Here is a 26,437-nt window from a genome sequence, read left to right as displayed (position 1 = left end):
TGTACTATGTCACCTAAACGGAGAAGTAACCATGAGGTTGAATTTCAATATTTAATGTATATGTCTTTGATGCGGTTACAAATAAATAAATAATGTCTGAACATTATACTATTCCAGCCATAAGGTGGAATAAGAAAACAGAACAGTTCAAATCACGAGAAAACAAACATTGCATTTTCTATTTTCTATTCGTTTTTAGAACCAGGTAACAAACCTTGGTCCATATGGGATTTAAAATATCAACCAAAGGGGAAAAATATCTAAACAATGGGAAATGTAAAGAGCAGGTTTATCCTAACTTTTTGTGATCTACCATTTATTCTAAACATTCTAAACTGCTAATTTAAACGAACAGCAAGTGAGACCCAGGTAGGCTGCAGATTGTTGGTTGTTCTGTATAATTAACTGCTCTTTTCTCTGTAAAAAAAAAAAAAAAAAGGCTACTTATTAGATTGTTTTCAGGGTAAGAAGCATAAAAAAAAATTAAAACAATGTCTTGTTCACTGATAAAGCCACTGACAAGCCATTATGATCCACTGTAGCAGACTAATTCAACCTCTAATAAATCTATTTATAATCAAACTGGATCCTTGCCATTAGTATATGTAAATAACTAAAATGAAATAAAATAGCTCCATTTGGGACCACATCTTATCTGTTCATCTGGACATAGCACTTACACATCCTGGATAGTGAGACACACTGGTTTGAGTGTGGAGTCAAGGAGGCTATTTATGTGAAAAAGGTAAAGTCATTGGTCCGGGTCTTTGATCATTGGATGTTGATCAATGTGGCAGGGGTTTGGGACTGCTGCTCTACAGCATATCTCTAAACCCAGCACTGTCTCGTACCATGCTGCTGTAGACTGATTTGTAAACCTTCAAAACATCAAAAGCTGAAGGGCGGTCGGTGGGATCCTTCTTCTTGCACTTCTCATGGATCTGAAAAAGATGGAAATGGACTAAATCCCCACCAGGTACCTTTCCCATAAGGAACCACGTCACATCTGGGATCTTCCAAATATCGGTCTTCTCATCATACTCTGGCATGAGATTGTCTGAAAATGGCTTTCCATTGTTTCTGAATGGCCATAGCTGCTCTGGGGCAACAAAATCTCCAGTGAGCTCCCGATGGCCACATTTCACTGACAAGTTTCTGGACATATCCACTTCAGGAAGTGCATCAAGGTCATTCACTACTAGATGAAAGTCATTTGTCAGTAGAAATTGGGACAGAGTTTTCTCAAGGCTGTTTGAATCGCACATAACTCGTCGCCCAACTGGGCTGTTATGAAGGTAATGGAGGATGGTGACGTAATCTATAGCTAGCCTCAGCCGCATCTCCCAATTGTTGTGTTGCTGGTAATGCTCTTTTTCAAGAACATCATCCAGATTAAGCAATGAGCCAAACGGGTGGTGTTCTGTCAAAATGATGTGCTCTTCAAGGCAAAACCCCACCAATTGAACCACCTGGGGGCTCTGCAGGGCCTGTAACATTGACAATCCATGGAGAAAATCCTCCAAGTAATTGAGAGATGATAGCCTTGACAGAGCTACCTTCTGGCCTCTCCACTCTGCCAAATAAACCTGAGGAAAGAAAACAAAATAGATGAGATTCACAAGGTCTACTGACTGTTGCCAATGATAAAAATTAATATTTTTAACAAAATCTGTATTTTTAACTGTACAAACCTGCCATGTATTACTTTATGACATAATCAATTATTTTAGCTTTATTTATGCTTTTTTTTCTTCTTCTTTTTGTATGTCCCGTCTGACACTGTAGCAATTAGAATCAGAGTTATTGTCTAAAGGCCAAGAAAAATGCCCAACAGATTTATTTTACCAAGTAGACCATTACGGCTTTTGCTATACTGGTCCACTTGAATGTCATATTTCATTCAATCTTATTATTATTATCATCAATTTTATTTTATTTAAATACAATAAAATCAAATATCAGCTCCCCTGTTGACCCCCATAGTCACCCTCATTCCCCAGAAGCCATCAAAAGCAGGGGGCCCAGGCGACTCAGACACGGGCCCACAGCAGTAGCACCACCACAGAGCATGGGGCGACCCCCCCGACTCCACTGCAGAGGTAAATTACACCCACTCTGGCATTTAGTGAATTCAGTAAAAGACTACATGAGACAATAGACATCCAGGTTGAGTTCATCGTCCACCTCTGCACCTCATCAAGAGGCACTCTCAAGAGCTCAAGAGAGATTTTTTTTTCATGGCAACGAATGTGAATGTTACAATTAAGTTACAAGCAATTTGCCCTAAAACTTTCTTTTTTGAACATTAAACAATGTGGGATCTGTATAACATCAGCGTACTTTGTATTTTGTTGTGACATGTTGTCCAGTGTCACAACTATGATAAGTTGCTAAAGTTACAATGGGAAATTAACATGGAATCTCTTGACATTACATTTATTTGATACACATACAAACTTAGCCAATACACACACACACATATACATATATATAAAAATCTGTCTACCTTCTTCACTGCTCCCTGGTCAATCAGCTTCAGCTCGTGTACTTCAGCATTTATTTGTAAACACTGGAGCCAGGCGGTGCAGTCTTTCATGGTTGGCATTTTAAAGTGTTGAGGCACACAGCCCACCAGAGGTGAAACTTGCTGCAAACCAGGCTGATACACAGAGTCCAGATAGAGGTAAATGAAGATATTGGTAAGAAGGAAAGCAGCAGCACATATTCCAACTACTGGAACAATGTAGGCCACAGTAGTCCTGCTGCGCTGACCCACTGTGCCCTGCATCTAAAATAAAAAGAGGAATGACAAAAGGGATATTGTAAGTGTACTAATTACAGCTACAGATATTAAAGAGTAGGACAACACGAGGCTGAAAAGCAGTATTTTCCTGCCTTACTCTCACACCCTTTGGCCACTGTGGTCAGAGGTATATTGTGTGGTCAGCTGTACCTGCTGTGTAGCCTTAACAATGGTGTGTGGTGGTCCTGTGTACCACAGAACCACCACACCACCATCCTGGTTAAAGTAGTAAATGATGGAAAATAGTTTTTCTTTAAAGATTTTCGGGAAAATATCCACTAGCCTATCTATTTTCTTATTCTCCCAGTATTAACAAATGTAACGAAGTAACAAATTACTTACTAGTGATGTTCGATTCGTGAACGAATCGTTCAAAACTCGAGAATCACTTTACTGACTCGTGAATCATGACGCACAAGCCCAACTGACTCACTGACTCATCCCTGTTTCTGTTAGCAAACTAATTCGCTTAGTAGAAATATATCTAGCTTATAATTAAAATTGCGGGGGGGAACAACAGCCAGTTTCTTAACAAAAGCATTTCTGCTCTGAACTGGAAGAAAAAACCCTGAGTAGAAGCTCACATCAAGAAAATAGCTCCTCGGTTCACAGTAGCATCGCTCTGCTAACATGCTAACAACACATTTGAGCTACTCACCCCCTCCCTTCCTGTGTTGAATCGTAAGCGTAAGCAAATCACTCAGGACTCGCTCACCCCCTCCCTCCTGTGCTGAATCGTAAGCGAATCACTCAGGACTCACTAACCCCCTCCCTCCCGTGCTGAATCGTAAGCTTAAGCGAATCACTCAGGACTCGCTCACCCCCTCCCTCCTGTGCTGAATCGTAAGCTTAAGCGAATCACTCAGGACTCGCTCACCCCCTCCCTCCTGTGCTGAATCATAGAGCGAGGGAACGAATCACTCACTCACTCACCCCCTCCCTCCTGGCTCACAGCTTCTTCTTCTTGGTTGGCAACCAATGTTAAGGCGCATTACCGCCCCCTGGCTCACAGCTCAGTGGACATTTAGATGAGAAAATATATATTTAACACATTTAAGGAAAATACTAATAAAAAAACAAAAACAGATGTTTATTAAGCAATTTTGATAGGAAATTGCTTAATTTTAGAAATGTTTTTGCTCTTTTTTGCTCTATAAAATAGTTGTGTTTTTTTTTAGAATCATTCATCTTAGCAGTGGGATTTACATGAAAAGAGAAACAAATTAAGTTTGAGTGAAAATGTAAATTTTTTGCACTCTCTGGTCAACTGACTCAGTGAATCAAATGACTAAAAAAATCCAAATCACTTTGGTGAGTGACTCATTAAAACTCGATTCAGTAAAAAGAATCAAATTTACCATCACTATTACTTACTTTAAAATGGTGAACACACCTTCATTCATTTTGGTGTGCTCAACTTTATTACTGGGAATAAATCCAAAACAAATCTATGCCAGGGATAGAGGTAATGTTCTTGATAACTGTACATCTACTTTTGTGCCAGCCACTCACAGTCACTATTTTTCAAATCTCAGCTGTGTTTCATCATGAGTGACTGGCTGTCCCTGTCAATTCCTGTCATGTCTTAAAACCAGTGATGGGAATAACGGCGTTACAAGTAACGGCGTTACGTTTTTCAGTAACGAGTAATCTAACTAATTACTATTCTTATCGTTACAATGCCGTTACAGTCACTAACAAAAAAATGCGGTCCGTTACTATTTTTCAACAAACAAACGGTTGAAGCTGTGTTTAGCTTACCGCATCTTATATCAGTTGCACGGAAGTAGCTGACTACGTAAGCAGAGATGGGCAGTAACGGGTTACTTGTAAGAAAACTTTTTACAGCGAAAAACACCCCTAAACTTCCAAGCAAGCACCGAGAGCGCAACGACATAATGGGAAACTCACAGAGACACTGCTGTATCCTTCCACTGACCGCTGTGGCACACCTGCACCAGGGTAAACCTCCGCCTACCGCAGCCCTGCTTTACAGGTGAAAATAGAGCAACAGGACCGCTGAGTCTTTGACTTTATTTATGTTCTGCTGTGTTTTACTTGCATCTATTTGAAAGAGTGAGTGTAAACAAAAAAAAATATTTTATTTTATGTGCTGGAATGTGCAGAAAATAGGTTTAAATGTTAAACTCATTTATTCAACTCAGAGAATGTTGCATATAATAAAATTTTTGCTTGATGCATAAAGTTAAAAGATTAAAACTGATAAAACAAGTTAAAAAAAGAGACTTTTCCATTTGATTACATTTTGTATGATAGATTATGTAGAAAAAGTAGAATTGGGCTGAAAGATATATCGCTTTATCACCTCTTCAGGTTGTAAATCGTGTTTTTAAAAAGTAACTAAGTAACTAAGTAATTAATTACTTTTGAAAATAAGTAATCAGTAAAGTAACGGGATTACTTTTTTTGGGAAGTAATCAGTAACTAATTACTGATTACTTTTTTCAAGTAACTTGACCAACACTGTACGTAAGTAATCTGGACGCTACAGCTTTAAGCAGCTGCGCACGCTCCCGATCACTGTCTAGCACAGGGCTGCCCAATCCCAGTCCTCGAGAGCTACTATCCTGCAGCTTTTAGATGCATCCCTACTCCAACACAGCTGAATCAAATGGTTTGATTACCTCTTCAGCATGCCATCATGTTTGGCAAAGGCCTAATAACAAGCCATTCATTTGATTCGGGTGTGTGGGAACAAGGATGCATCTAAAAGCTGCAGGACGGTAGCTCTCGAGGACCGGGATTGGGCACTGCTGGTCTAGCACAACACCTGGAGCACAGGGGGCAAAAGAATCGCATGAGTGCTGCTGTTTGACTGAGGAAGAATAAAGTAGTCGTGGTAAGCCAATCACATGACCACTTAAAGACAAAGCAACAAGGTGATATATACCAGTTTTTAAATTGTGTTGATAGGCCACGTAAAACCAGAGTCATGATAAACAATATATGCGGCATTTTTTCCTGAATAGTTTCGTGACGTTCACCGTCTAACGACTGCACTAGCAAGCACTCTCTGCTTATGAGCAAAAAAACAGGGGAAGTTTTAGGAGTGACGGAGGGAGAGAGAGAGAGAGAGAGAGAGAGAGAGAGAGAGAGAGAGAGAGAGAGAAAGAAAGAGAGTGAGTGAGAAAGACAGCAGAAAAAGAGAGTGAGCGAGTTTTGAGATGTGAGAGATTTGTGACGTTTAGCGTGTTTGGAGTGTGTAGTTAATGTGTTGTCTTGTGTAGTTAATGTGTTGTCTTGTGTAGTTAGTGTGTAGTGTTGTGGATAGTTTTGTGTTGTGTGTCAGAACAATGAGGCAGCTGCTGTCTCCAGGTAGAAACAAGAGTGATACACCTGCTGCTGTCAGACCTGCAGGTATCAGCCCATCATGTTCTCCTTTATAGTGGATAGAAATTATTTTTTTGGAGTGGCACAAAAAATTTGTGTGGCATCTTATTGAATGCAGAACAGCTGATTGTTCTGTAAATAGTCTGAAATGGTTATTTAAAAAAAAATCAAGGTAAAAGGTAAATGGATACAAATAACTGTTGTTTGCAAAACTTGTGCATAGGATTTTAAAATTGACAATTCATATTTGCATTTAAAGTTATGGTTAAAAATATGATTCATTAAACTTGTTTGTGGTTGTTACAGTAAAAATATAACTTTTTCTACTCTGATTTTATATTTTTTGTCTGATTTTAGATCAATTGTGTTAATACAGTATGTCAAAATGGAAACATAACTGTAAATTCAGACAAGTGAGGTTGTGCTGAAAAGGATGATACCAAACAAGGCAAAGTAAATAGTTTTTAAAGGTAAAATGTGGAGGGAAAATCAAAAGTAGTGAATGACTCTGTCCCGCTGCTGAGAAAATAACAAATAACAAATTTTTACAGTTTAGAGTAAAATATCAATCATGTATAGGGCTGCACGATTAATCGTTAGAAAATCGCGATCTCGATTCATACTTATGTGCGATCTCATTTCCAAATGACAACGATTAAAAAATAATAATAATAAATTTTATAAAAAAGACGACGATGATTGTACCGCATTTTGATCCGGGACGTAATCTGCATGAAAACAAGCGCTCACTCTTCCTGCTCAACAAATGACAAGGGCGGAGCCTTATACCACATGATACAGAAGCTGTGCCGTGCGATGCTAAAATTAGCAGGGAAAAAACAACGGAGAGCACGTCAGGGATGAGGAGAAAGTGACAGGAGAAAATCCGTCCCGGTCAACCACCCAAACATCAATAACGGGAACCTTATACAGCGCTTCCCTATCCGGTTGTTAAGTCTGACGTCACTAGCCGTGTCTGGGTCTAAACTCCGCTGTAGGTCCATATATCTTGAGGTTACTCTATTCCGTAACCCCTGTTCTCTGATAACATGAGTGAGGTGTCTCACTATGGGAACGCTCTCTCGGCGTTGTCCTCAGAAGCCTCTATATCATTACTCCAGCCAGTATTGGCTGGCAGTCGTGACGCTTGCGTCAGGGAGGGGCACCCTCCTCCCTATAAAAGGGTGTGACGCAGCGTCACCCATCATTCAAGATAAGCTCACCTCTTCCTCGCTTCATGCAAGGAGGGTGATCTGGTGAGACACCTCACTCATGTTATCAGAGAACAGGGGTTACGGAATAGAGTAACCTCAAGTTCTCTTTCAAACATTCGTTTCGGTGTCTCACTATGGGGATATGCAGACTCCCGTATTGCCAGATAAGCCCATCTGAACGACTGACTGCCAATTTAGGAGGTCTCGTGGGGACCCACACTTAACACAGTGTGGGCTAGAGACGGTGCAGTGACATCCAACCTATAAAACCTTGCAAAGGTCAAAGGTGAAGCCCAGCTCGCAGCTGCACATATCTCGTCTATAGAGACACCCCTAAAAAGGGCCCAAGAAGTTGCCATCCCTCTGGCAGAATGAGCATGAAGCCCCTCCGGGGGGGACAGACCCGTGCTGGAATAAGCCAATTGGATCGCCTCAACAATCCAGTGGGAAATGCGTTGTTTGCTAATGGGCTTGCCAAGATGTGGTTTAGCCCAGGAAACAAACAGCTGATCCGACCTCCTGAAAGCCTTCGTTCTCTCTATATAGGTACATAAAGCCCTAACTGGACAGAGAGCATGTAGGCGCTCCTGTTCAGGGGAAGAGAAAGGAGGAGGGCAAAAAGCTTCCAGCTCCAATGGGGTGCATTGAAGATAAGGATTTTTTGGGCACAAAGGCCGGATTTGGCCTGAGTGTGACTCTAGAGTTATCCCGCGTGAATCGGGTGCACTCTTTGTGTATTGACAGCGCATGAATATCACTGACACGCTTCGCAGATGCGAGAGCCAGGAGCAATGCAGTCTTCAAAGACAGGATTTTTATTTCCACCTGGTTTAGTGGTTCAAATGGAGGCTGTGAAACTGCCCCCAGCACCAGGGATAAATCCCACGTGGGAACGAGAGGTTTAGACACTGGGTGGAGCCGTCGTGCCCCTTTCATGAAACGGCAGACTAGCGGGTGATGGCTCACCGGGCCATCCACGAAGCCCACATGGCAGGCTGAAATGGCTGCTAGATATACTTTAATTGTGGAAAAGGCCTTTCCTTTATCTAACAGTTCTTGGAGAAAGGAGAGAATTGTTGTCACAGAGCACTGAAAGGAGAGAGTGTGAGACTTTCCACACCATTCCTCAAATACCCTCCACTTGTTCTCATACAATGATCTTGTGGAGGGGGCTCTAGCACTCTGAATAGTGGCCATAACACCCTAGGGGAGTCCTGCCGTACTCAGATTCAACCTCTCAGGGGCCAAGCCCACAGGGCAAGGCGCTCGGGGTGAGGGTGAAAAATCTCCCCCCTGGCTTGGGAGACTAGGTCTCGTCGGAGAGGGAGAGGCCAAGGTTCGCTCCACAAGAGGGGCATAATCTCCGCTAACTTTCCACCTTGGGGCGATCAATATCATTGTTAGCCCTCTCTCTCTCACTCTGGTTAGAGTGGGAGAAATTAAGGCCAGTGGAGGGAACGCATAAAGCAGAGCATGTGGCCAGTTGTGAGCTAATGCGTCTACCCCTAGCGGAGCCTCCTGGTCCCTCAGGGAGAAATACAGTGGACACTGAGCGTTCTCCCTCGAGGCAAACAGATCGACCTGTGGCTGGCCAAAGCGGGTCCAGATTTGGGTCACCACATGTGGGTGCAGGGTCCAGTCCCCGTACTGCGGGTTTCCCCTGGACATTAAGTCTGCTCCCAAGTTCAGAGCTCCTGGAATGTGAGTAGCTCTCAGTGACAACAGATTGATGCTGCTCCACATGATCAGTCTGCGAGCCAGCATGTGCAAAGGACAGGAACGTAACCCGCCCTGTCTGTTGATGTACGCCACAACAGTGGTGTTGTCTGTTCTGATCAGAACATGGTGGTTTCTCAACAGGGGAAGGAAGTGTCTCAGTGCTAGAAAAGCTGCTAGCAATTCTAGCCAATTTATATGAGCACCCCTCTGTTGTGAGTCCCAGCTGCCGCTCACTGCTCTGCCCTCGTGAGTGGCACCCCAACCCGTGAGACTCGCGTCCGTGGTCACCACCTTTCTGGCTGTGACAGCTCCCAGTGACACCCCCTGAGTGAGAAATGTGGGATTTCTCCAACAGTGGAGTGCTGCAGCGCAGTCTGCTGTCACTCTGATATAGCGGTGGGTATGGCGCTTTCGATTCAGTCTCAGTGATGCAACCCATCGCTGAAATTCCCTCATATGCAGTCTGCCTAGTGGAATGACTGCCAGTGAAGACGCCATTAATCCCAGCATCTGCAGGCATTTTCTGAATGGGAGATACAGTGGGGCAAAAAAGTATTTAGTCAGCCACCGATTGTGCAAGTTCCCCCACCTAAAATGATGACAGAGGTCAGTAATTTGCACCAGAGCTACACTTCAACTGTGAGAGACAGAATGTGAAAAAAAAATCCATGAATCCACATGGTAGGATTTGTAAAGAATTTATTCGTAAATCAGGGTGGAAAATAAGTATTTGGTCAATAACAAAAATACAACTCAATACTTTGTAACATAACCTTTGTTGGCAATAACAGAGGTCAAACGTTTACTATAGGTCTTTACCAGGTTTGCACACACAGTAGCTGGTATTTTGGCCCATTCCTCCATGCAGATCTTCTCGAGAGCAGTGATGTTTTGGGGCTGTCGCCGAGCAACACGGACTTTCAACTCCTGCCACAGATTTTCTATGGGGTTGAGGTCTGGAGACTGGCTAGGCCACTCCAGGACTTTCAAATGCTTCTTACGGAGCCACTCCTTTGTTGCCCGGGCGGTGTGTTTTGGATCATTGTCATGTTGGAAGACCCAGCCTCGTTTCATCTTCAAAGTTCTCACTGATGGAAGGAGGTTTTGGCTCAAAATCTCACGATACATGGCCCCATTCATTCTGTCCTTAACACGGATCAGTCGTCCTGTCCCCTTGGCAGAAAAACAGCCCCATAGCATGATGTTTCCACCCCCATGCTTCACAGTAGGTATGGTGTTCTTGGGATGCAACTCAGTATTCTTCCTCCTCCAAACACGACGAGTTGAGTTTATACCAAAAAGTTCTACTTTGGTTTCATCTGACCACATGACATTCTCCCAATCCTCTGCTGTATCATCCATGTGCTCTCTGGCAAACTTCAGATGGGCCTGGACATGCACTGGCTTCAGCAGCGGAACACGTCTGGCACTGCGGGATTTGATTCCCTGCCGTTGTAGTGTGTTACTGATGGTGACCTTTGTTACTTTGGTCCCAGCTCTCTGCAGGTCATTCACCAGGTCCCCCCGTGTGGTTCTGGGATCTTTGCTCACCGTTCTCATGATCATTTTGACCCCACGGGATGAGATCTTGCGTGGAGCCCCAGATCGAGGGAGATTATCAGTGGTCTTGTATGTCTTCCATTTTCTGATGATTGCTCCCACAGTTGATTTTTTCACACCAAGCTGCTTGCCTATTGTAGATTCACTCTTCCCAGTCTGGTGCAGGTCTACAATACTTTTCCTGGTGTCCTTCGAAAGCTCTTTGGTCTTGGCCATGGCGGAGTTTGGAGTCTGACTGTTTGAGGCTGTGGACAGGTGTCTTTTATACAGATGATGAGTTCAAACAGGTGCCATTCATACAGGTAACGAGTGGGGGACAGAAAAGCTTCTTACAGAAGACGTTACAGGTCTGTGAGAGCCAGAGATTTTCCTTGTTTGAGGTGACCAAATACTTATTTTCCACCCTAATTTACGAATAAATTCTTTACAAATCCTACCATGTGAATTCATGGATTTTTTTTTCACATTCTGTCTCTCACAGTTGAAGTGTACCTCTGGTGCAAATTACTGACCTCTGTCATCATTTTAAGTGGAGGAACTTGCACAATCGGTGGCTGACTAAATACTTTTTTGCCCCACTGTATCTTCCCAACTGAAAAATGCCGGCATGTGATAGCATTTTTTTTACTCTGTCCACAGAGAGACACGCTCTGTACGAGGCGGAGTTTAGAGCTATTCCTATGAAAGAGATGGCCTGAGCTGGCTGCAGGACACTCTTTTGGTAGTTTATGGTGAAACCCAGAGCCATCAGATGATCCACTGTCAACCTGGTGTGCTCTCTTCCCATTATTTCTGACTCTGATAGCAGCAGCCAATCGTCTATGTATGTTGCTATGCGGATGCCCCGCCTCTTCAGTGGGGCTATGGCCGCCTCTGTGCATTTCATAAATACCCGAGGGCTCAGTGAGAGACCAAACGGCAGGACCTGGTACTCGTACATTCTGCCCTGAAACGCAAAGCGCAGGAATTTTCTGTGAGGCGGGTAAATAGGGATGTGAAAATATGCGTCCTTCAGGTCTATTGATGTAAACCAATCGCCTGGGCGCACTACATGCAGCAGAGTGGTGGTCGTCAACATCCTGAATTTGTATGACCTGAGATGCTGATTCAGAGCCCGTAGGTCCAGTATCGGACGTAGTCCCCCTCCCTTCTTGGGCACGAGAAAATACCTTGAGTAAAAGCCGCATTGGCTCTGCTCCTGGGGTATTTCTCGTACTGCTCCCTTTGATAGCAAGGTAGTTATTTCTTCTTGCAGGATCCTGGCTGATTCGCCTTTTGCAAGAGAGAAAATCACTCTGTGAAATCTGGGAGGGGTGGTTGCGAATTGCAAACGATAGCCTCACCCTAATGTCCTCACAACCCATTCTGGCGCAGCGAGAGCTCGCCATCTCTCTATTCTTGCTGACAGCGGCCCCAAAGACAGGTACTCCACAGTAGATGGAGCTCTGGCTCCCTCTTGTGGCGGAAACTGGTCCTTCGGACCAGGCCCCACTGCGCATGCGCGGGCGGCCCGCGCTTGACCAGCGCTTATGGGGCCGGACACCACTGAGGGAATCAACCCCGGTGGTGTCTGGGTGCGTGGGGGCATTATGTTTTTCAACATACTTTCTGTGTTTTTCACACATTTTTCCCGTGCCCTTGGCAACATGCCTGGATGCAACGGGTGAGTTTTTAATAAACTGTGTTTTGTGAGACAGACATGCTTGATTCGGCTGAACAGCGTTTCGTCGTCTCTTTTTTGAAATCCGCTCTGTGGGATCCAACTCGAGTCCCAGGCGCTGAAAGGTGGAGGCAGAACACACTTCTCCGAACGGGCTCCGGAACTGAGCCCTGGAGTGAACTTTGAGCCCGGGCTGGTCCGGCTCCGATCTCCCCGTGGGGGATGTTAGGCAGTCTGCTTCTTCGTGCGGTCCGACTGCTTGGCTGCTGGTGGGGCACCCTGAGAAGCAGCAGGCGGGACGTGTTTCTTGGGCCAGTGGGTCTTAGGGTTCTGCGATCCTAGAGGACCCTGGGCCGCGACCTGCGGGGCTGGGCGGCGAGGGATTTTAAACGTCGGCACGCCGGCTGGTGACCTGAGCGAACGTGCGGCGACCGGGTGGAGGCGCAGCCTGGGTCTTCCTAGGGAGACACAGCTGCAGGGCCTCTCCCTCTTTCTTCTTCTCCTCGCACCGTCTTTGCATGGTGGCAACGGCGGTCCCGAAAAGCCCAGCGGGGAAGATGCTTTCGTCCAGAATGTCACGTTTTTCTCTGTCCGAAAGCCCCGACAAGTTCAGCCATCTTGCCCTCTCCTGTAGGACGATGATGCTGAGGGCTCTGCCCGCCGCTTGTACTGCTGCTCTAGTGAGGTGGAGACACTGGTCTGTAACTACGCCCAGCTCTTCCCACAACTCGCTAGCATCCGGGTTCGCAGCAGCCTGGTCCTGGAGCTCCGCCGAGTAGGCTAGCAGGAGCGATGAGGCGTTCAATGCCCTCGCGGTGGTGGCAACCGATTTATACGCCTTGTCAGCCAGGGAGGACTGCAGGCGTTCGGCCTTGGAGGGCAGGGACGGACCAGATGACATGGAAAGTTTCTGGTTTGGGTGGAGATGAGAAGCCACCAGATTCTCCACTGTGGGAATTTGGTAGATGCCCTTCTCTTTCATTCCAGCGCAGTCAAACGCCGCCGCTCCCTGCACGGGGTTGGGTGACGAAAATGGCTTTGCCCAGCAGCGTGTGACCTCGTCCACGCATTCGGGGAAAAGCGGCAGTACCTGCTTAGTAGTGCGCTTTGCTTTGGGGAGCCTTTTACCCTCGTATCGTGAGGTGGAGGTCTCCGTTGTCACCGCGGGCCATGGGATTGCCAGCTTTTCAGCTGCCCGTTTTGCAACGTCAAATAGCTCTATGCCGCGGGACTGTGTGCCGGGGTTATCACAATCGGCCCCTTGTGTCGCAGAATTCCGACCAGAGGGGGCAAAGAAGTAAGTAAGTAAGTAAGTAAAATTTATTTATATAGCGCTTTTCACAGATAAAAATCACAAAGTGCTTTACAACACAGAAAATGGGAATATAAAACAATATAACAGTAAATAAAACAATGTAAAACAATAAAACTATAAAAACAGCATAAGAAGAAATTAATCAAATGCTTTTCTAAATAAAAATGTCTTCAGCTGTTTCTTAAAACAATCAATGGAGTCCGTGCAGCGAAGAGACAGTGGGAGAGAATTCCACAACCGTGGTGCCACAGTCTGAAAGGCCCGATCACCACGAGTTTTAAAACGAGTGCGTGGTACCACCAACAGTCTCTGATCTAATGACCTTAAAGCCCGAGAAGATGTATGTGATTTCAGCAGGTCAGATTAATATTGAGGAGCCTGACCATGCAGGGCCCTAAAGGTTAGAACTAAAATTTTAAACTGAAACCTAAAATTTACAGGCAACCAGTGAAGGGAGGCCAAGACTGGAGTGATATGCGATCTTCTCTTGGTGCCTGTTAAGAGACGTGCTGCAGCATTCTGCACAGTCTGAAGACGATTTAAGGCTGATTTGTTAAAACAAGTAAAAAGGCCATTACAATAGTCTAAACGAGAAGAAATAAAAGCATGAATAATCATCTCAAGTTCAAGCTTTGATACCATTAGTCTGAGTTTAGAAATATTCCGTAAATGATAAAAACAGTTTCGGACTAGCTGCTTAGAATGCTGCTCGAGCGACATCGAGCTGTCAAATAAGACACCGAGATTTCTAAGGCTTGATTTTACGTAAGGGTCTAAGAAGCTGATATGCTGTCTAATTTCTGGGACCATATGGTCTGGAGCAATAATTAGAGTTTCTGTTTTATCAGAGTTTAGTTGGAGAAAATTGTCATATAACCATTTGTTGATTTCTGTCAGACAATTACTTAAATTAGACAATTTATAAAACTCAGACATTTTGAAGGAACAGTATAGTTGGATGTCGTCAGCATAGAGATGATAGGAGATATATTTATAGCGCTTAATAATTTGGCCTAGGGGAAATACATAAAGTAAAAAGAGAATTGGACCCAGGACAGATCCCTGAGGTACCCCACACGGCAAAACTGTTGATTCTGATGTGACATGATTCATGCAAACAGTAAAAGATCTCTCAGACAGATATGATATAAACCATTTTAAAACAACACCAGTAATCCCAAACAAGTTCTCGAGTCTGTTTATCATGATACTGTGATCTACAGTGTCAAAAGCAGAGCTGAGATCCAGCAGGACCAGCACTGTGTATTCTCCAGAGTCTGCTGCCATCAAGATATCACTAGATACTCTAAGTAAGGCCGTTTCAGTGGAATGCAATTTACGAAAACCAGACTGGAAAGTGTCCATAACAGCATTTTTATCCAGGAAATAGTTAAGTTGTTCTAGTACTACTTTTTCTAAAATTTTCGATATAAAAGGCAATTTGGATATTGGCCTATAACTGTTAGGAAGAGATGGATCCAGCTGGGGTTTCTTTAATATTGGCTCGACGATAGCTTGTTTAAAGAAGCTGGGGACTGAGCCAATATGAAGAGAAGTATTTATCATTTCCACAATACAGGGGCCAATTGAATCAAACACACTAGTGAAAAATGAAGATGGAAGGACATCAAGGGGGCTTGAAGTCTGTTTTATATGACAAAGCAGGCCTCTGATGTCTTGTAATGTAACAGGAGTAAAAGACGACCAAGTATCAGAGGAGAGCAAGTTAAAAGTTTGATATTGAGAAGATGATGGAGAGATATTAGACCTGGTTGCAATGACCTTATTTCTGAAATAGTTCATAAACTCATTGCAGTCGGACGTTGAGTGAACTGGTGCACAAGGAGCATCAGGAGAAACAATACTCTTAATTGTTTTAAACAAGAATTTAGGATCTTTCTTTTTTGAAGCTATGAGGTGTGAAAAATACTCTGTTCTGGCATTTTTCCACATGTCATTTAGCAAGAGGATAGATTCTTTAAGGTGTAACTTATAAACCTCAAGTTTGGAAGCCTTCCACAAACGTTCTAGCTTGCGACAATATCTTCTGAAATTACGAATGTTTTCATTTAACCAAGGATGAGATTTCAAACGTAGGACAGTACTTTTTTTCAGAGGTGCCACTATGTCTAAAATAGAAGTACACTGGTTATTAAAGGATGAGACAAGAGAGTCCAAATCATTGTAAGTCATTTCAGCGTCAAACATGGCAGAGAACCTTTTGCCGGCGTTCAGGTTTATGATTCGCCTTTCAATCGTTATTTTGGGAGCCGGGGGATCCAAATAAAACGACAAGTTAAAATATATGCAGCTATGGTCACTCACATGGACATTTTCCACACGAATGTCATTTATATTTAAACCCAAGGAGAAAACAAGGTCCAATGTGTGACCCTTTACATGTGTAGGGCCAGAAACATGCTGCATAAAATTAAAAGACTCTGTGATAGTCATGAAGTCAGCAGCCATATTACAGGATGCATCATCAATATGAAAGTTAAAATCTCCCAACATTACCACCTTCTCTAATTTAATAATGGATGATAGGAGGTCGTTAAATTCAGTTAAAAAGACTCCGACAGGGCCAGGAGGTCGGTAGATTAAAATACAATAAAAGGTGTGCAAAGAGCCGACCTTGATCATCTGAAGTTCAAATGAGGTAAAAGAATCCGAGTTCATCAGTCTGCATGTGAATCTGTCCTGGTGCACAACAGCGAGACCTCCGCCACGTCCCGAAAGACGTGGAGTTCCGATGACGGAGCAGCCAGTAGAACAAATTTCCTTCAGATGTATATAATCCATGTTTTGTTGCCACGTCTCAGTTAAACACAAGAAGTTGAGAGATTCCTTTATAAAAAGATCGTTTAAAATAAACGATTTGTTTGTGATTGAGCGAGTGTTGAGCAGGGCAAACCTGATTGAAGACTTTTGGTTGGTGCAGTCAACAGCTGACTGCAGTGGCACTCGAAATAAACACCTGTGCGCACCTCTACACCTGTTACGCCGGGCGGGGACTTCAGGGCTAGCAGAAGCTAATATCCATAGTGGTACATCACCTCTGCCATCAAAACGGCGGTCGAAGGAGGGACGCCAAGTGAACATGGGGCCATCAGACCATAGACTCGTAGACTCATGGTCGTAGGCACCGGGATTCTTCCCACATCCAAGAAGCTAATCTTCGGTACCTTCTCAGTCGCACCTGGACACCGGCCCTGGTTCCCCTACTTCTTCTTTTCTTCGTGTTAAATCCCACCGATATGTACGGTAACATGCAGTCAGGTGAGGAACACACAAAGGGTGGAGGGAAAAATTTCCTGTAACTGTCCCAGCTGTCACAGTAGCTCTCCATTGAATCTTTGATATACAACATCATGCCCCGATCATAAGTATTGGTGGCAGAGACAAAATCAAAACATAGGACGGTAAAAATAATATTGCAAGTGACAATAGCGGCCAGTATAAAACTATACCAGCGAGCTGTACAAGCGGCAAAGCCAAACACAGGCGCCATCTTGTCGAGCGAGCGTAAAAGAAAATGTCGTCATCCTCGTCCGAGACGAGATGTTCCGACGCTCCCTCAGAGGATTCGCTGAGTAGCTCGTCATTAGCCTCGAGGGAATCAAGCATAGCTTCGCAGCTGACCTCGGCATCATCCACCAGCGGGAGGACGATATCCATCTCGTCGCCCCAGCTGGTGCCTGGTGTGGCGGACTCAGTGTTCTCCATCGGTGGGCCGATTGGAGACAGCATTGGGTCCTCCTTCGACAGGCTAGCTTGGCGGGCTAGCCTTCGGCGAAGGCTTTTTAGGGTGAAGCGAGCGCAGTGTTCGCATATACCCGGTGTGGAAATAGCCGCTTGGGCGTGTTGCAGCCCGAGGCACATCACACACGCGTCATGTGTATCTGAACCTGAGATTTTGCAACCGCAGGGGCAAATTCTGGGCAGCGGTTTGCAGTCTGCCATATTAAGGAAGCTTGGTGTAGCTAGCTTGGAATGGCTGGACGGCTAACGCTGATTTTTTTTTTCTTTCTTCTCTCGGTGAGCTAGTATGACCTGGCTAGTGTGGTGGCTAGCGCTTGTGCTACTTGGCTTGGTGACCGTGTGTAGCAAAGACAGTTAGCTTGGTCAGCTAACTGTTGTGCTAGATGCGTGGTGGCAGCTAACACACTCTCCGACCTGGCTCTGTGGTGAAGAGCAGGCGACTCGAAACGCGAGCCGTGCTAGCGCCCGGTGACCAAGGTGTTAGCTTGCTCGTGTGGACAGTTAAGCTAGCACTCACGTTCACAGTCAGGAGAGATGAGGTTTCTAAGAAGCGAGAAGAGGAAATTGAATGACGGGTGACGCTGCGTCACACCCTTTTATAGGGAGGAGGGTGGCCCCTCCCTGACGCAAGCGTCACGACTGCCAGCCAATACTGGCTGGAGTAATGATATAGAGGCTTCTGAGGACAACGCAGAGAGAGCGTTCCCATAGTGAGACACCGAAACGAATGTTTGAAAGAGAACAAACGATCACTGTGGCATTACTGAGAGTTGAAAAACTGTCTAAAGTCTTTCATCTTTAATAAAATGATCAGTGTTCTGCTCTACCAGGTGTAACAATTGAGTTTAACATCCAGGCATCCATGAAAACGGAATTTATGACATTTAACGGCGTTAGAAGTTAGCAGGGAGTTAGCTCGCTAGCTTTTATCTAAATACAATATAGCATGTCCTGACTGTGGGGTTTTGGAAACAAATTAAAACGTACAGCTCTGCTATCACTTCCAGCATAAATGAAGACAGAAAACTAAACAGCAGTGACGTTTGTAGGGTTACTGAAGTTGGGCTAGCTGGTATATAATGATGTGCTACGTGACCGCTAGCGACACAGGTATGTTAGCATAATATAAACAAGCTAACTTTTTTTCCACTCGATAAAAGTTAACGTGAGTGTTCTCGGTGGTCAGAAACAAATGTAATCGCATGGCAGGATGCTGTAAAAGGACCAAACTTCAGCCAGGAGAACAACTGAGATAATCCATCCACAATACGAGGTTAGTCATTCATATACTGCTGCATGGGCTGGGCTGTAGTTACATCCTAAGGTTTTAAAAACTGAGCTTAAATAAATGGTTAGCGGTAATAAAAGCCGAGGGAGGTCAACAGTGATCACTGACTGTTTTAGGAGCTTTTTGAGATCAAATAAAAGAAAATACATACCATTAAACATGTTAACAACACAAAAGCCATATTAAACGCAGACTACTTTAAACCCGGAAGTAGGATTCGTCGCGTCATCACTGAACAACCGGATACCCGTCGAACTCCCGCAGGCACAAAGAAATTACGGAGGCTATTACTTATCACCTGACCAAAGATATGGCTCCCATCAACACTGTGCAAAACGAGGGATTTAGGAAAATGATCAACACCCTAGACAAACGCTACACAGTGCCGTCCCGCAACTATTTTTCTATTGTTGCACTACCTGCTCTATACATGCAGTGTCGAGCAATGGTGGAGACGGAATTTCAAGCAGTACAACATTTTCCGGCAACCACAAAACGTGAGACATTTGTTGTTTTTATGTTTATTTATTGTTTTTATGTTCAGTCTCAACTGTTACGAAGTTGATGTGCAGTTAATAAATGCAATAAATATTTATATTGGAAAAGAAAATCGTGAGAGAATCGTGATCTCAATTCTAAGCCAAAAAATCGTGATTCTCATTTTATGCAAAATCGTGCAGCCCTAATCATGTGTATTTAATCTCTGTAATATTCTGGATATTTATAATTGAGCTATTTGCATACATTAAAGCTATTCCTAATTTTTGTAACTTTGTAATATGTCTGTGAAGGTTCTCAGTCATCCAGGTCATCGTAGTCAAAGGAGCTTGCAAAGAAAAGCGTCTGCACTTCTTTAAGTTGCTTGAAGACGTTTCACCTCTCATCCGAGAAGCTTCTTCAGTTCTAAGGTCAAATGGTGGAGAGTCCCAGATATAAACCTAGTGGGAGTAACCCCCCACAGAGGGACAAAAGGACCCCCTGATGATCCTCTAATCGCCTGAGCCAAGGTGTGAAACTGGGTGTGGGTCCCAATCAGCCAGAGTTTCGGGTGAGCTCATTGTGAAACCTGGCCTGTGAGCGACCATCTTTGAACAGAGGCGGGGGTTTACGACACCAAATCTCTGCCATCTATAATCCAGTTTTGAGATCCCTTCCCAGACACCTTAACGCCCACTCACATCCTGGCCCATCAAGGTGGGGCCAGGTTTCACAATGAGCTCACCCGAAACTCTGGCTGATTGGGACCCACACCCAGTTTCACACCTTAGAGGATCATCAGGGGGTCCTTTTGTCCCTCTGTGGGGGGTTACTCCCACTAGGTTTATATCTGGGACTCTCCACCATTTGACCTTAGAACTGAAGAAGCTTCTCGGATGAGAGGTGAAACGTCTTCAAGCAACTTAAAGAAGTCCAAACGCTTTTCTTTGCAAGCTCCTTTGACAACTTCGTAATATATTGAATTGTATTTAATTTAGTTCAGTCTGTTACTGTTTTTATTGTCTTGGAGCAACTGTAAGCACATAATTTTCTTGGGGATTAACAAAGTTTTCTGATTCTGATATTGTGTCCTAAATGTTATGTAACCATCTGCCACCAGATGGAGGGTTGTTGTTGAGATACACATGGATCTATTAATCTCGGCTTCATGTTTTTGTAAACACTATTAGTTAGTTTGCAGATACCGGCAGCTGAAATTTTCTCCAGAAGGTGGATGGGCACTCCCTTAGCGACAGGGTGAGGCATTCAGTCATTATGGAGGGGTTCAGAGTAAAACTGCTAGTCCTCCACGTCGAATGGAGACGGCTAAGGTGGTTCTCTCCTAAGTAGGGTGTTCCAACTAAGCATGTCTTACCAAGAAGAGGCCCTGGCATAGACTCGGGACAACACGAGAGAGATTACATTTATTGGCTGGCCTCGGAAAAGCTTGATGATTCCCTGGATAACTTGGAGGAGGTGGCGAGAGGGAGGCCTGGGCTGCCGCCTCTGGAATTTAGATGCGTGGAAGAAAATGGCTGGATGAGTTCTTGTTTCGTTGTTTTAGAATTTTAGTTTTACTGAAGTGGTTGTTATGAATTTTCAAACAGCATGCATCATTCATAATGAACGCCACAATGCGCCACACTTTTCCAATGTTAATTTTTCATACTTTAACAGTACATGAACATTTTTTGTAGCAACATGTTCTCATATCATATTTACCATCGGTTTGTTTTAAGTGTTCTTAGCTGTTGTCTGTCTGGAGTAAAACGTACAATTTTGATAATGCATGATGCAAGGTGTTGTACAGTTAAGCGGCATGATTCATTTATTGAAGAATGTGATTAACGGTTTAAAAAACGTTTGTTATTAATTTTTGACTTTTTTTAAACAGTTCTTAAATTTAAATGAGTGTTTCTTTAGACTTGTCGGTTCGTACAACTTTTTTTTACGGTTAGTCGATTAAGAAATTAGAAATATCGCTAATCTTGAGTATGGATGAAAATGACTAAAATAACTAGTTCTAATAACTACATACTCTAGATTAGTCAAATGGTGCCAGGAGAACAATCTCCTCCTAAACTTCAGCAAGACAAAGGAGCTGATTGTGGACTTCAGTACAAAGCAGGCGAGGAATTACGAGCCGCTAAACATCAGTGGTGCGCTAGTGGAGAGAGTGGATAGCTTCCAGTACCTGGGTGTCCACATCACTCAGGACCTGTCATGCCCATGTCACATTAACACCCTGGTTAAGAAAGCCTGTCAGTGTCTCTTCTTCCTCAGAAGATTTAGAGACTTCCATTTCCAGCTGAGCATGCTTAAGAACTTTTACTTCTGCACCATTGAGAGCATCCAGATGGGGAAATATCTGCACCTGGTATGGGAACAGCACCAAGAAGGACAGACGAGATCTTCAAAAAGTGGTGTGCTTAGCCAAATGCATCATTCGCTATAGGGCTGCCACGATTACTCGGCTAGTCACAATTATGTTGACTATCAAAATCGTCGACGACTAATTTAATAGTTGACACGTCGTTTGAAGCTTTGTAAGATCCCAAAAGACGAAGGAATAAGTAGTAGTATTTAAGAGTGTAATAGCGGACTGAAACAGAAGATGGCAGCAATGCATGTACAAGGATGCCAGCTGCCGTTAACCCCCGAGAAGAAGAAGAAGAAGAAGAAGCAGTGTCCGGTATCGTAGCTGTGTCCAAATTCAGAAACCGCATCCTCCTGTGTCCGCATTTGTAGGCCAATTACGTTACAGCGACACGACGAAGACTGTCCAAATTCGAAGACTCTGACAAATGCGGCCGACAAATGCACCCTTTATTTCCCCAGATTTGAAAGATGGGTCGGGTGTATACTTCGTGGCCCAACCTATCCCAGAATTCATAGCGCGGCCCTGCTCAGTTTCCAACAATGGCGGCAGCTAGTTAGTTTTAGTATTTCTTTTATTATTCTTTCTGGGTCACAAAATAAACGTTTAACATATTTTCAGGCGAGAATGTGGCTGTGTAAACTTGAAATATCTGCTCAGTTTATCAAGACACCACATATTTTCAAAAGCGCTCCGACGTTTTCAGAGACGTCTGTTACCCACCAGCTCGATATCTAGCCGGGGTTCAAGGCTCATTAGAGCCCGTGAGAACACCAGACTCTCGGCAAATCATTTTCAAACCCACTGCCGTCTTTCACTACTCAGGTTAAACATGATATATATGTCACTTAGATAACTTAAAAATGTTATTGTTTGGCTTTTTTCAGTATTTTATTTGTTCTTGAGTAAACCGGTTTGGCTGAGATTAAAGTTATAGTTTTAAAGAGCTGAATAAACGTCAAGCAGACAACTGATTATCAGAAGTGTGAGATGCTCAAGAATATACTCCGGTGTCCTGTTATATTTTAGATAGCAAGGAGCAGACGGCTGAGTTTATTAAACTCCACCGAAACAATCTGCAAATTTCATTAAAATTTAATAAACTATCATCTTGGCTTTTTTTTTTAGTTAGCACATGGCTTAAACATTTAAAGCTGTAAGATAATGATAGTTATATAAGAGCAGATGCATGCTGGTGCAATAAGCTGTATGTTTTACGTCCAATGGACGCATGACTTGATAAGTCGACTAATCGCAAAAATAATCGGTGACTAGTCAACTATCAAAATAATCGGCAGCCCTAATTTGCTATGAACTTCCTTACCTTTGGTCCATGTACACTAAGCGGTGCAAGACCAAAGCCAGGAAGATTATGAAGGATCGCTCTCATCTCAACAATGGACTCTTCTCACTTTTGAGTTCAGGGGGGCACTTCCACTCCCTCAAGTCCAAAACAGCTCCTCATTACAGAGGAGCTTCTTCCCTCAGGCTATTCAGTCCCTGAACCTTGTGTAGGACTGGACTCTCTCTCTCTCACTACTATACATCAGGAACTATTTATTCCACTGCAAACTGTTACTCTGCAAACTGTTTGTTTGCACACTCTCTACTTGCACACTGTTTATTTGCAAACTTTTATAATTTCTTAAATTTGTTTATCTGCACATTCTACTTTTGTTTTGTTAATTATTTTTTTAACCTTTAATTTTATTGTACATTTTTTACAGTTAATTTTAAAATTTGTATATTATGTAAATTACTTGCTAGTTTAATTTTATGTTTAGTTTTATGTTTACTTTTATGTCTACGTTTGGTTCGGCATTGCACAGCAACAAGCATTTCACTGCATGTCGTACTATGTATGACTGTGTATGTGACAAATAAAATTTGAATTTGTATTTCTATTTGTATATCTGAGACACTTTTCAAACAGTCTAACTACAACATGTTTTTTTTCATAGGGTCTAACAAAACCCACTCATCCAAACATAAACATGTTTGAATGAGTATTTCAAACAGGCTATTGCAAGCAGAAACTGATGAATATGGGCGTCACCTACTTAGTGAGGAGAAAAGTGGGACTGACCACCAGGGCCCTAAATGTGAGAGACGCCCTTGCAAGACTGGAACCAAAAGTTTGTTTTTATGACCGACCTGTCAATACCTCATAAATATGTTTTTTCTAGCTGCAATACACTACAGGGAGCTACAGATCTATATTGTCTGCCAAAACTGCTCACAATACTAATGAAGTATGTAGTGTGAACGGCAAAGCATGAGGACAGAACAAAATGGAAACAGATTTAAAAATATATAAAAACAAAGTTAAATGCAGTCTGTGCAAATCTGTGCTTTTGTTCCAAAACAGCAATAATTCAGTGTACGAGCATTTAAAAGGCTGAAGAAGCTTCTTGAACAAAAAGTAAAAGATCTTCAAGAAACTTAAAGAAGTCTGGTCGCTTTTCTTTCCAAGCTTCTTAGATTACCATGAACCTACGCAGACATAAACGCTGTTACTGTTTGTACAGTAATGTTTATGTTAGCTATCCTGTTGGACCTTCCCAGGATGATGCTTGATAAGTGAACATCATTACAGTTTTGTTAATGAGTGAAATGCAATATTAAACCATTAAAAAGTATTAGCTATACTGTCTCCTAGTTGTTTGTTTTCCACTCACATTAGCATTAGCATTTCTTCTGAAAAGTAAACTCTTCTTTCTAACGTTAGGTAGTTGATCTGTGTATCAATAATTCGGAAACTTGTTACTCTGGATTAGAAAAAAAAACCCTTTTTTATTTAATTTGAAGCTTTTATTTGAACTTATGAAGAGAAGCCATTTTTGATTTTCTATTTGCACAAATGATTTGTTTAAATACTACTAGTACTTTTTTTCACATTTGTATTATCTAACGTTTGTATTTATTTCATTTTATTCTGACGGTCTTATTGAGTAATGTTAAAAATACATTCGATTATTTTCAAATTCCTATGTTTCCTGTCAGCCCACCCTTTGCAGCTATGACAGCCTCAGGTCTTCTAGGAAGGCATTCTACAAGGTTTAGGAGTGTGTTTATGGGAATTTCTGACCATTCTTCCAGAAGCACATTTGTGAAGTCAAGCACTGATGTTGGACAAGAATGCCTAGCTCACAGGCAGGCTCTAATTTATCCCAAAGGTGTTCTATCAGGTTGAGGTCAAGCTTCTGTGCAGGCCAGTCATGTTCTTCCATTCTCAATTCCCTCGTCCATGTCTTTATGGAGCTTGCTTTGTGACTGGTTCCCATATATGTTGGAACAGGAATAGGCCACCCCCAAATTGTTAGGAGCATGAAATTATCCAAAAGGTACTGCTATGCTAAAGCATTAAGAGTTCCATTCAATGGAACCAACACCAACCCTGCACTCTCTTTGCACCCATCTATCTGCTGTTAGTTAAGCAGGGCAGTTCGAGGAAGACGGTACATTGCAGTCTGATAAAATTAGCATAAAACCACACAATGACATTGCTTATTAAACAACAAAACCAAGCAACTAGGTAGCATAGCATATAGAAAGTCACTTATATGATGAGGAATGGTTTACTTTGCATTTATCAGTTCTAATGAAACAGACAAACACACAAGACAATTCAACTGCTGTATATAGTAGGAGAAATAATTTATTCATACCCTGCCAAATTTTTAAGTCTGGTCACTTGTCAACCCTGTATTGCAGATTGACATACTGCAGTTTGCAACATACTGTAGAGTACAATGACTTTATATATTTCAATGAGTTATGTATAAGTAGTATAAGTAAGTAATTCTTAGAAATGTAATCTTTGCTTTGTTACGCTTATAGAGAAAATGCTCATTATACTGAACAGGCTGAAACACTAAAATTACAGTTCCTTAGCCAAATAGGCCCAATAACAGTGTGTTAAAACAGTAAAACTTGTTCAATGACATGACATACATAATAGGCATAAAAATAGGCATTTAAAAGTTAGAGATGATATAGCGAGGGGGAACTAATTATTTGAGTCTCTTCTGAGCAACAAAAGGCTATAAATTTTTATGGTAGATTCATTTCCATTGAGCAGTGGGAGCCAGAATTCTGGCTCCCACAGACTTATTCTGACCTCAACCTCCATTCCCCCCTCTCCATCTCCATAGACAAAGAGCTGTCAAAGGACGTCAAGGACAAGGTTGTAGACCTGCACAAGGCTGGAAAGGGCTACAAAATCACCCAAAAAGCTTGGTAAGATGGTGACAACTGCTAGCGAGATTGTTTGGAAATGGTAAAAAAGAAAAGAAAATGACCTTGGACTTCGGAACTAGTCTCCTGCAGAAGGGCTAAAATCTGCGATGGGCACTGCTAGTACCATGTGGTTTTTACCAGTGGACAAGAGCGTTCCCTGTGCCTTTGGGTCAGGTGACTGTCATTTGCGCTTCTTTGCCTACTTCTTCCCACGAGAATCTATCATGCTTAAAGTATAATAATAAACCCACACTAAAGATCCCCAAGTAATTAAATACCACAGATGGCGGCAGGCATAAAATAGTGGCTTTTGGGCATGCGTAAGACTTTGACTACGTGCATTTCAGCGCGTGATATTCTTCGCACGGTTTTAAAATGGAACAAATGTGCAAATGTAAAATAATTTCATGTTAAGTTATATTACAACAATGAGATACAGCTAAATGGTGTCAGGCAGAGCAATCTTACGTTTAGCTAATGTAGAGCAATAACACAAGGAAGCCCACATAGAGGTGATGAAGCATATCTATTAATTAGCGTTATTTACGAAGATGCCTACCGTAACTAGGGTTCACATGGTGTTATGACTCAGGAGGTACTTTTTGAGGATAGCAACATGTCTGCTACCCCATCCACCATCAAACGTATCAAGAAAAAAACTTCCTTTCAGAT

The 26,437-nt window shown here is 42.9% G+C and overlaps 1 protein-coding gene across 3 annotated transcripts; it reads right to left on the bottom strand.

Annotated features, from left to right (window-relative positions):
- Positions 1-425: 425 nt before the first annotated feature.
- On the bottom strand, positions 426-26,407 carry pomk (protein O-mannose kinase). Of its 3 annotated transcripts, none has more exons than XM_085414582.1 (3): positions 26,325-26,407; positions 2,507-2,788; positions 426-1,586 (listed from the first exon to the last, which is right to left on the bottom strand). In XM_085414582.1, exons 2-3 carry the CDS (start codon positions 2,786-2,788, stop codon positions 816-818), a joined length of 1,053 nt encoding a protein of 350 aa, XP_085270708.1. In that variant the 5' UTR covers positions 26,325-26,407; the 3' UTR covers positions 426-815. The 3 variants fall into 3 exon arrangements, with proteins under 3 accessions (XP_085270708.1, XP_085270709.1, XP_085270710.1); XM_085414583.1 differs by lacking the exon at positions 26,325-26,407 and adding an exon at positions 4,715-4,834; XM_085414584.1 differs by lacking the exon at positions 26,325-26,407 and adding an exon at positions 3,462-3,651.
- Between the last annotated feature and the right edge of the window lie 30 nt (positions 26,408-26,437).

Source organism: Rhamphochromis longiceps, linkage group LG7 (genome assembly GCF_057381845.1).
Source record: "Rhamphochromis longiceps isolate RC_006_pf linkage group LG7, R_longiceps_female_GT1.1, whole genome shotgun sequence".
Lineage (NCBI taxonomy): Eukaryota > Metazoa > Chordata > Actinopteri > Cichliformes > Cichlidae > Rhamphochromis > Rhamphochromis longiceps.
The sequence above is the reverse complement of the archived record's forward strand: the minus strand, read 5'-3'. Positions and strand labels throughout refer to the sequence as shown.

What these genes read in the sequence shown, in the direction of transcription:
- pomk (XM_085414582.1), bottom strand. Translation starts at nt 2,788, where the DNA reads ATGCAGGGCACAGTGGGTCAGCGCAGCAGGACTACTGTGGCCTACATT. An exon ending in ACCAGGGAGCAGTGAAGAAG is followed by an intron (nt 1,587 to 2,506) that starts GTAGACAGATTT and finishes TTCTTTCCTCAG; the next exon opens with GTTTATTTGGCAGAGTGGAG.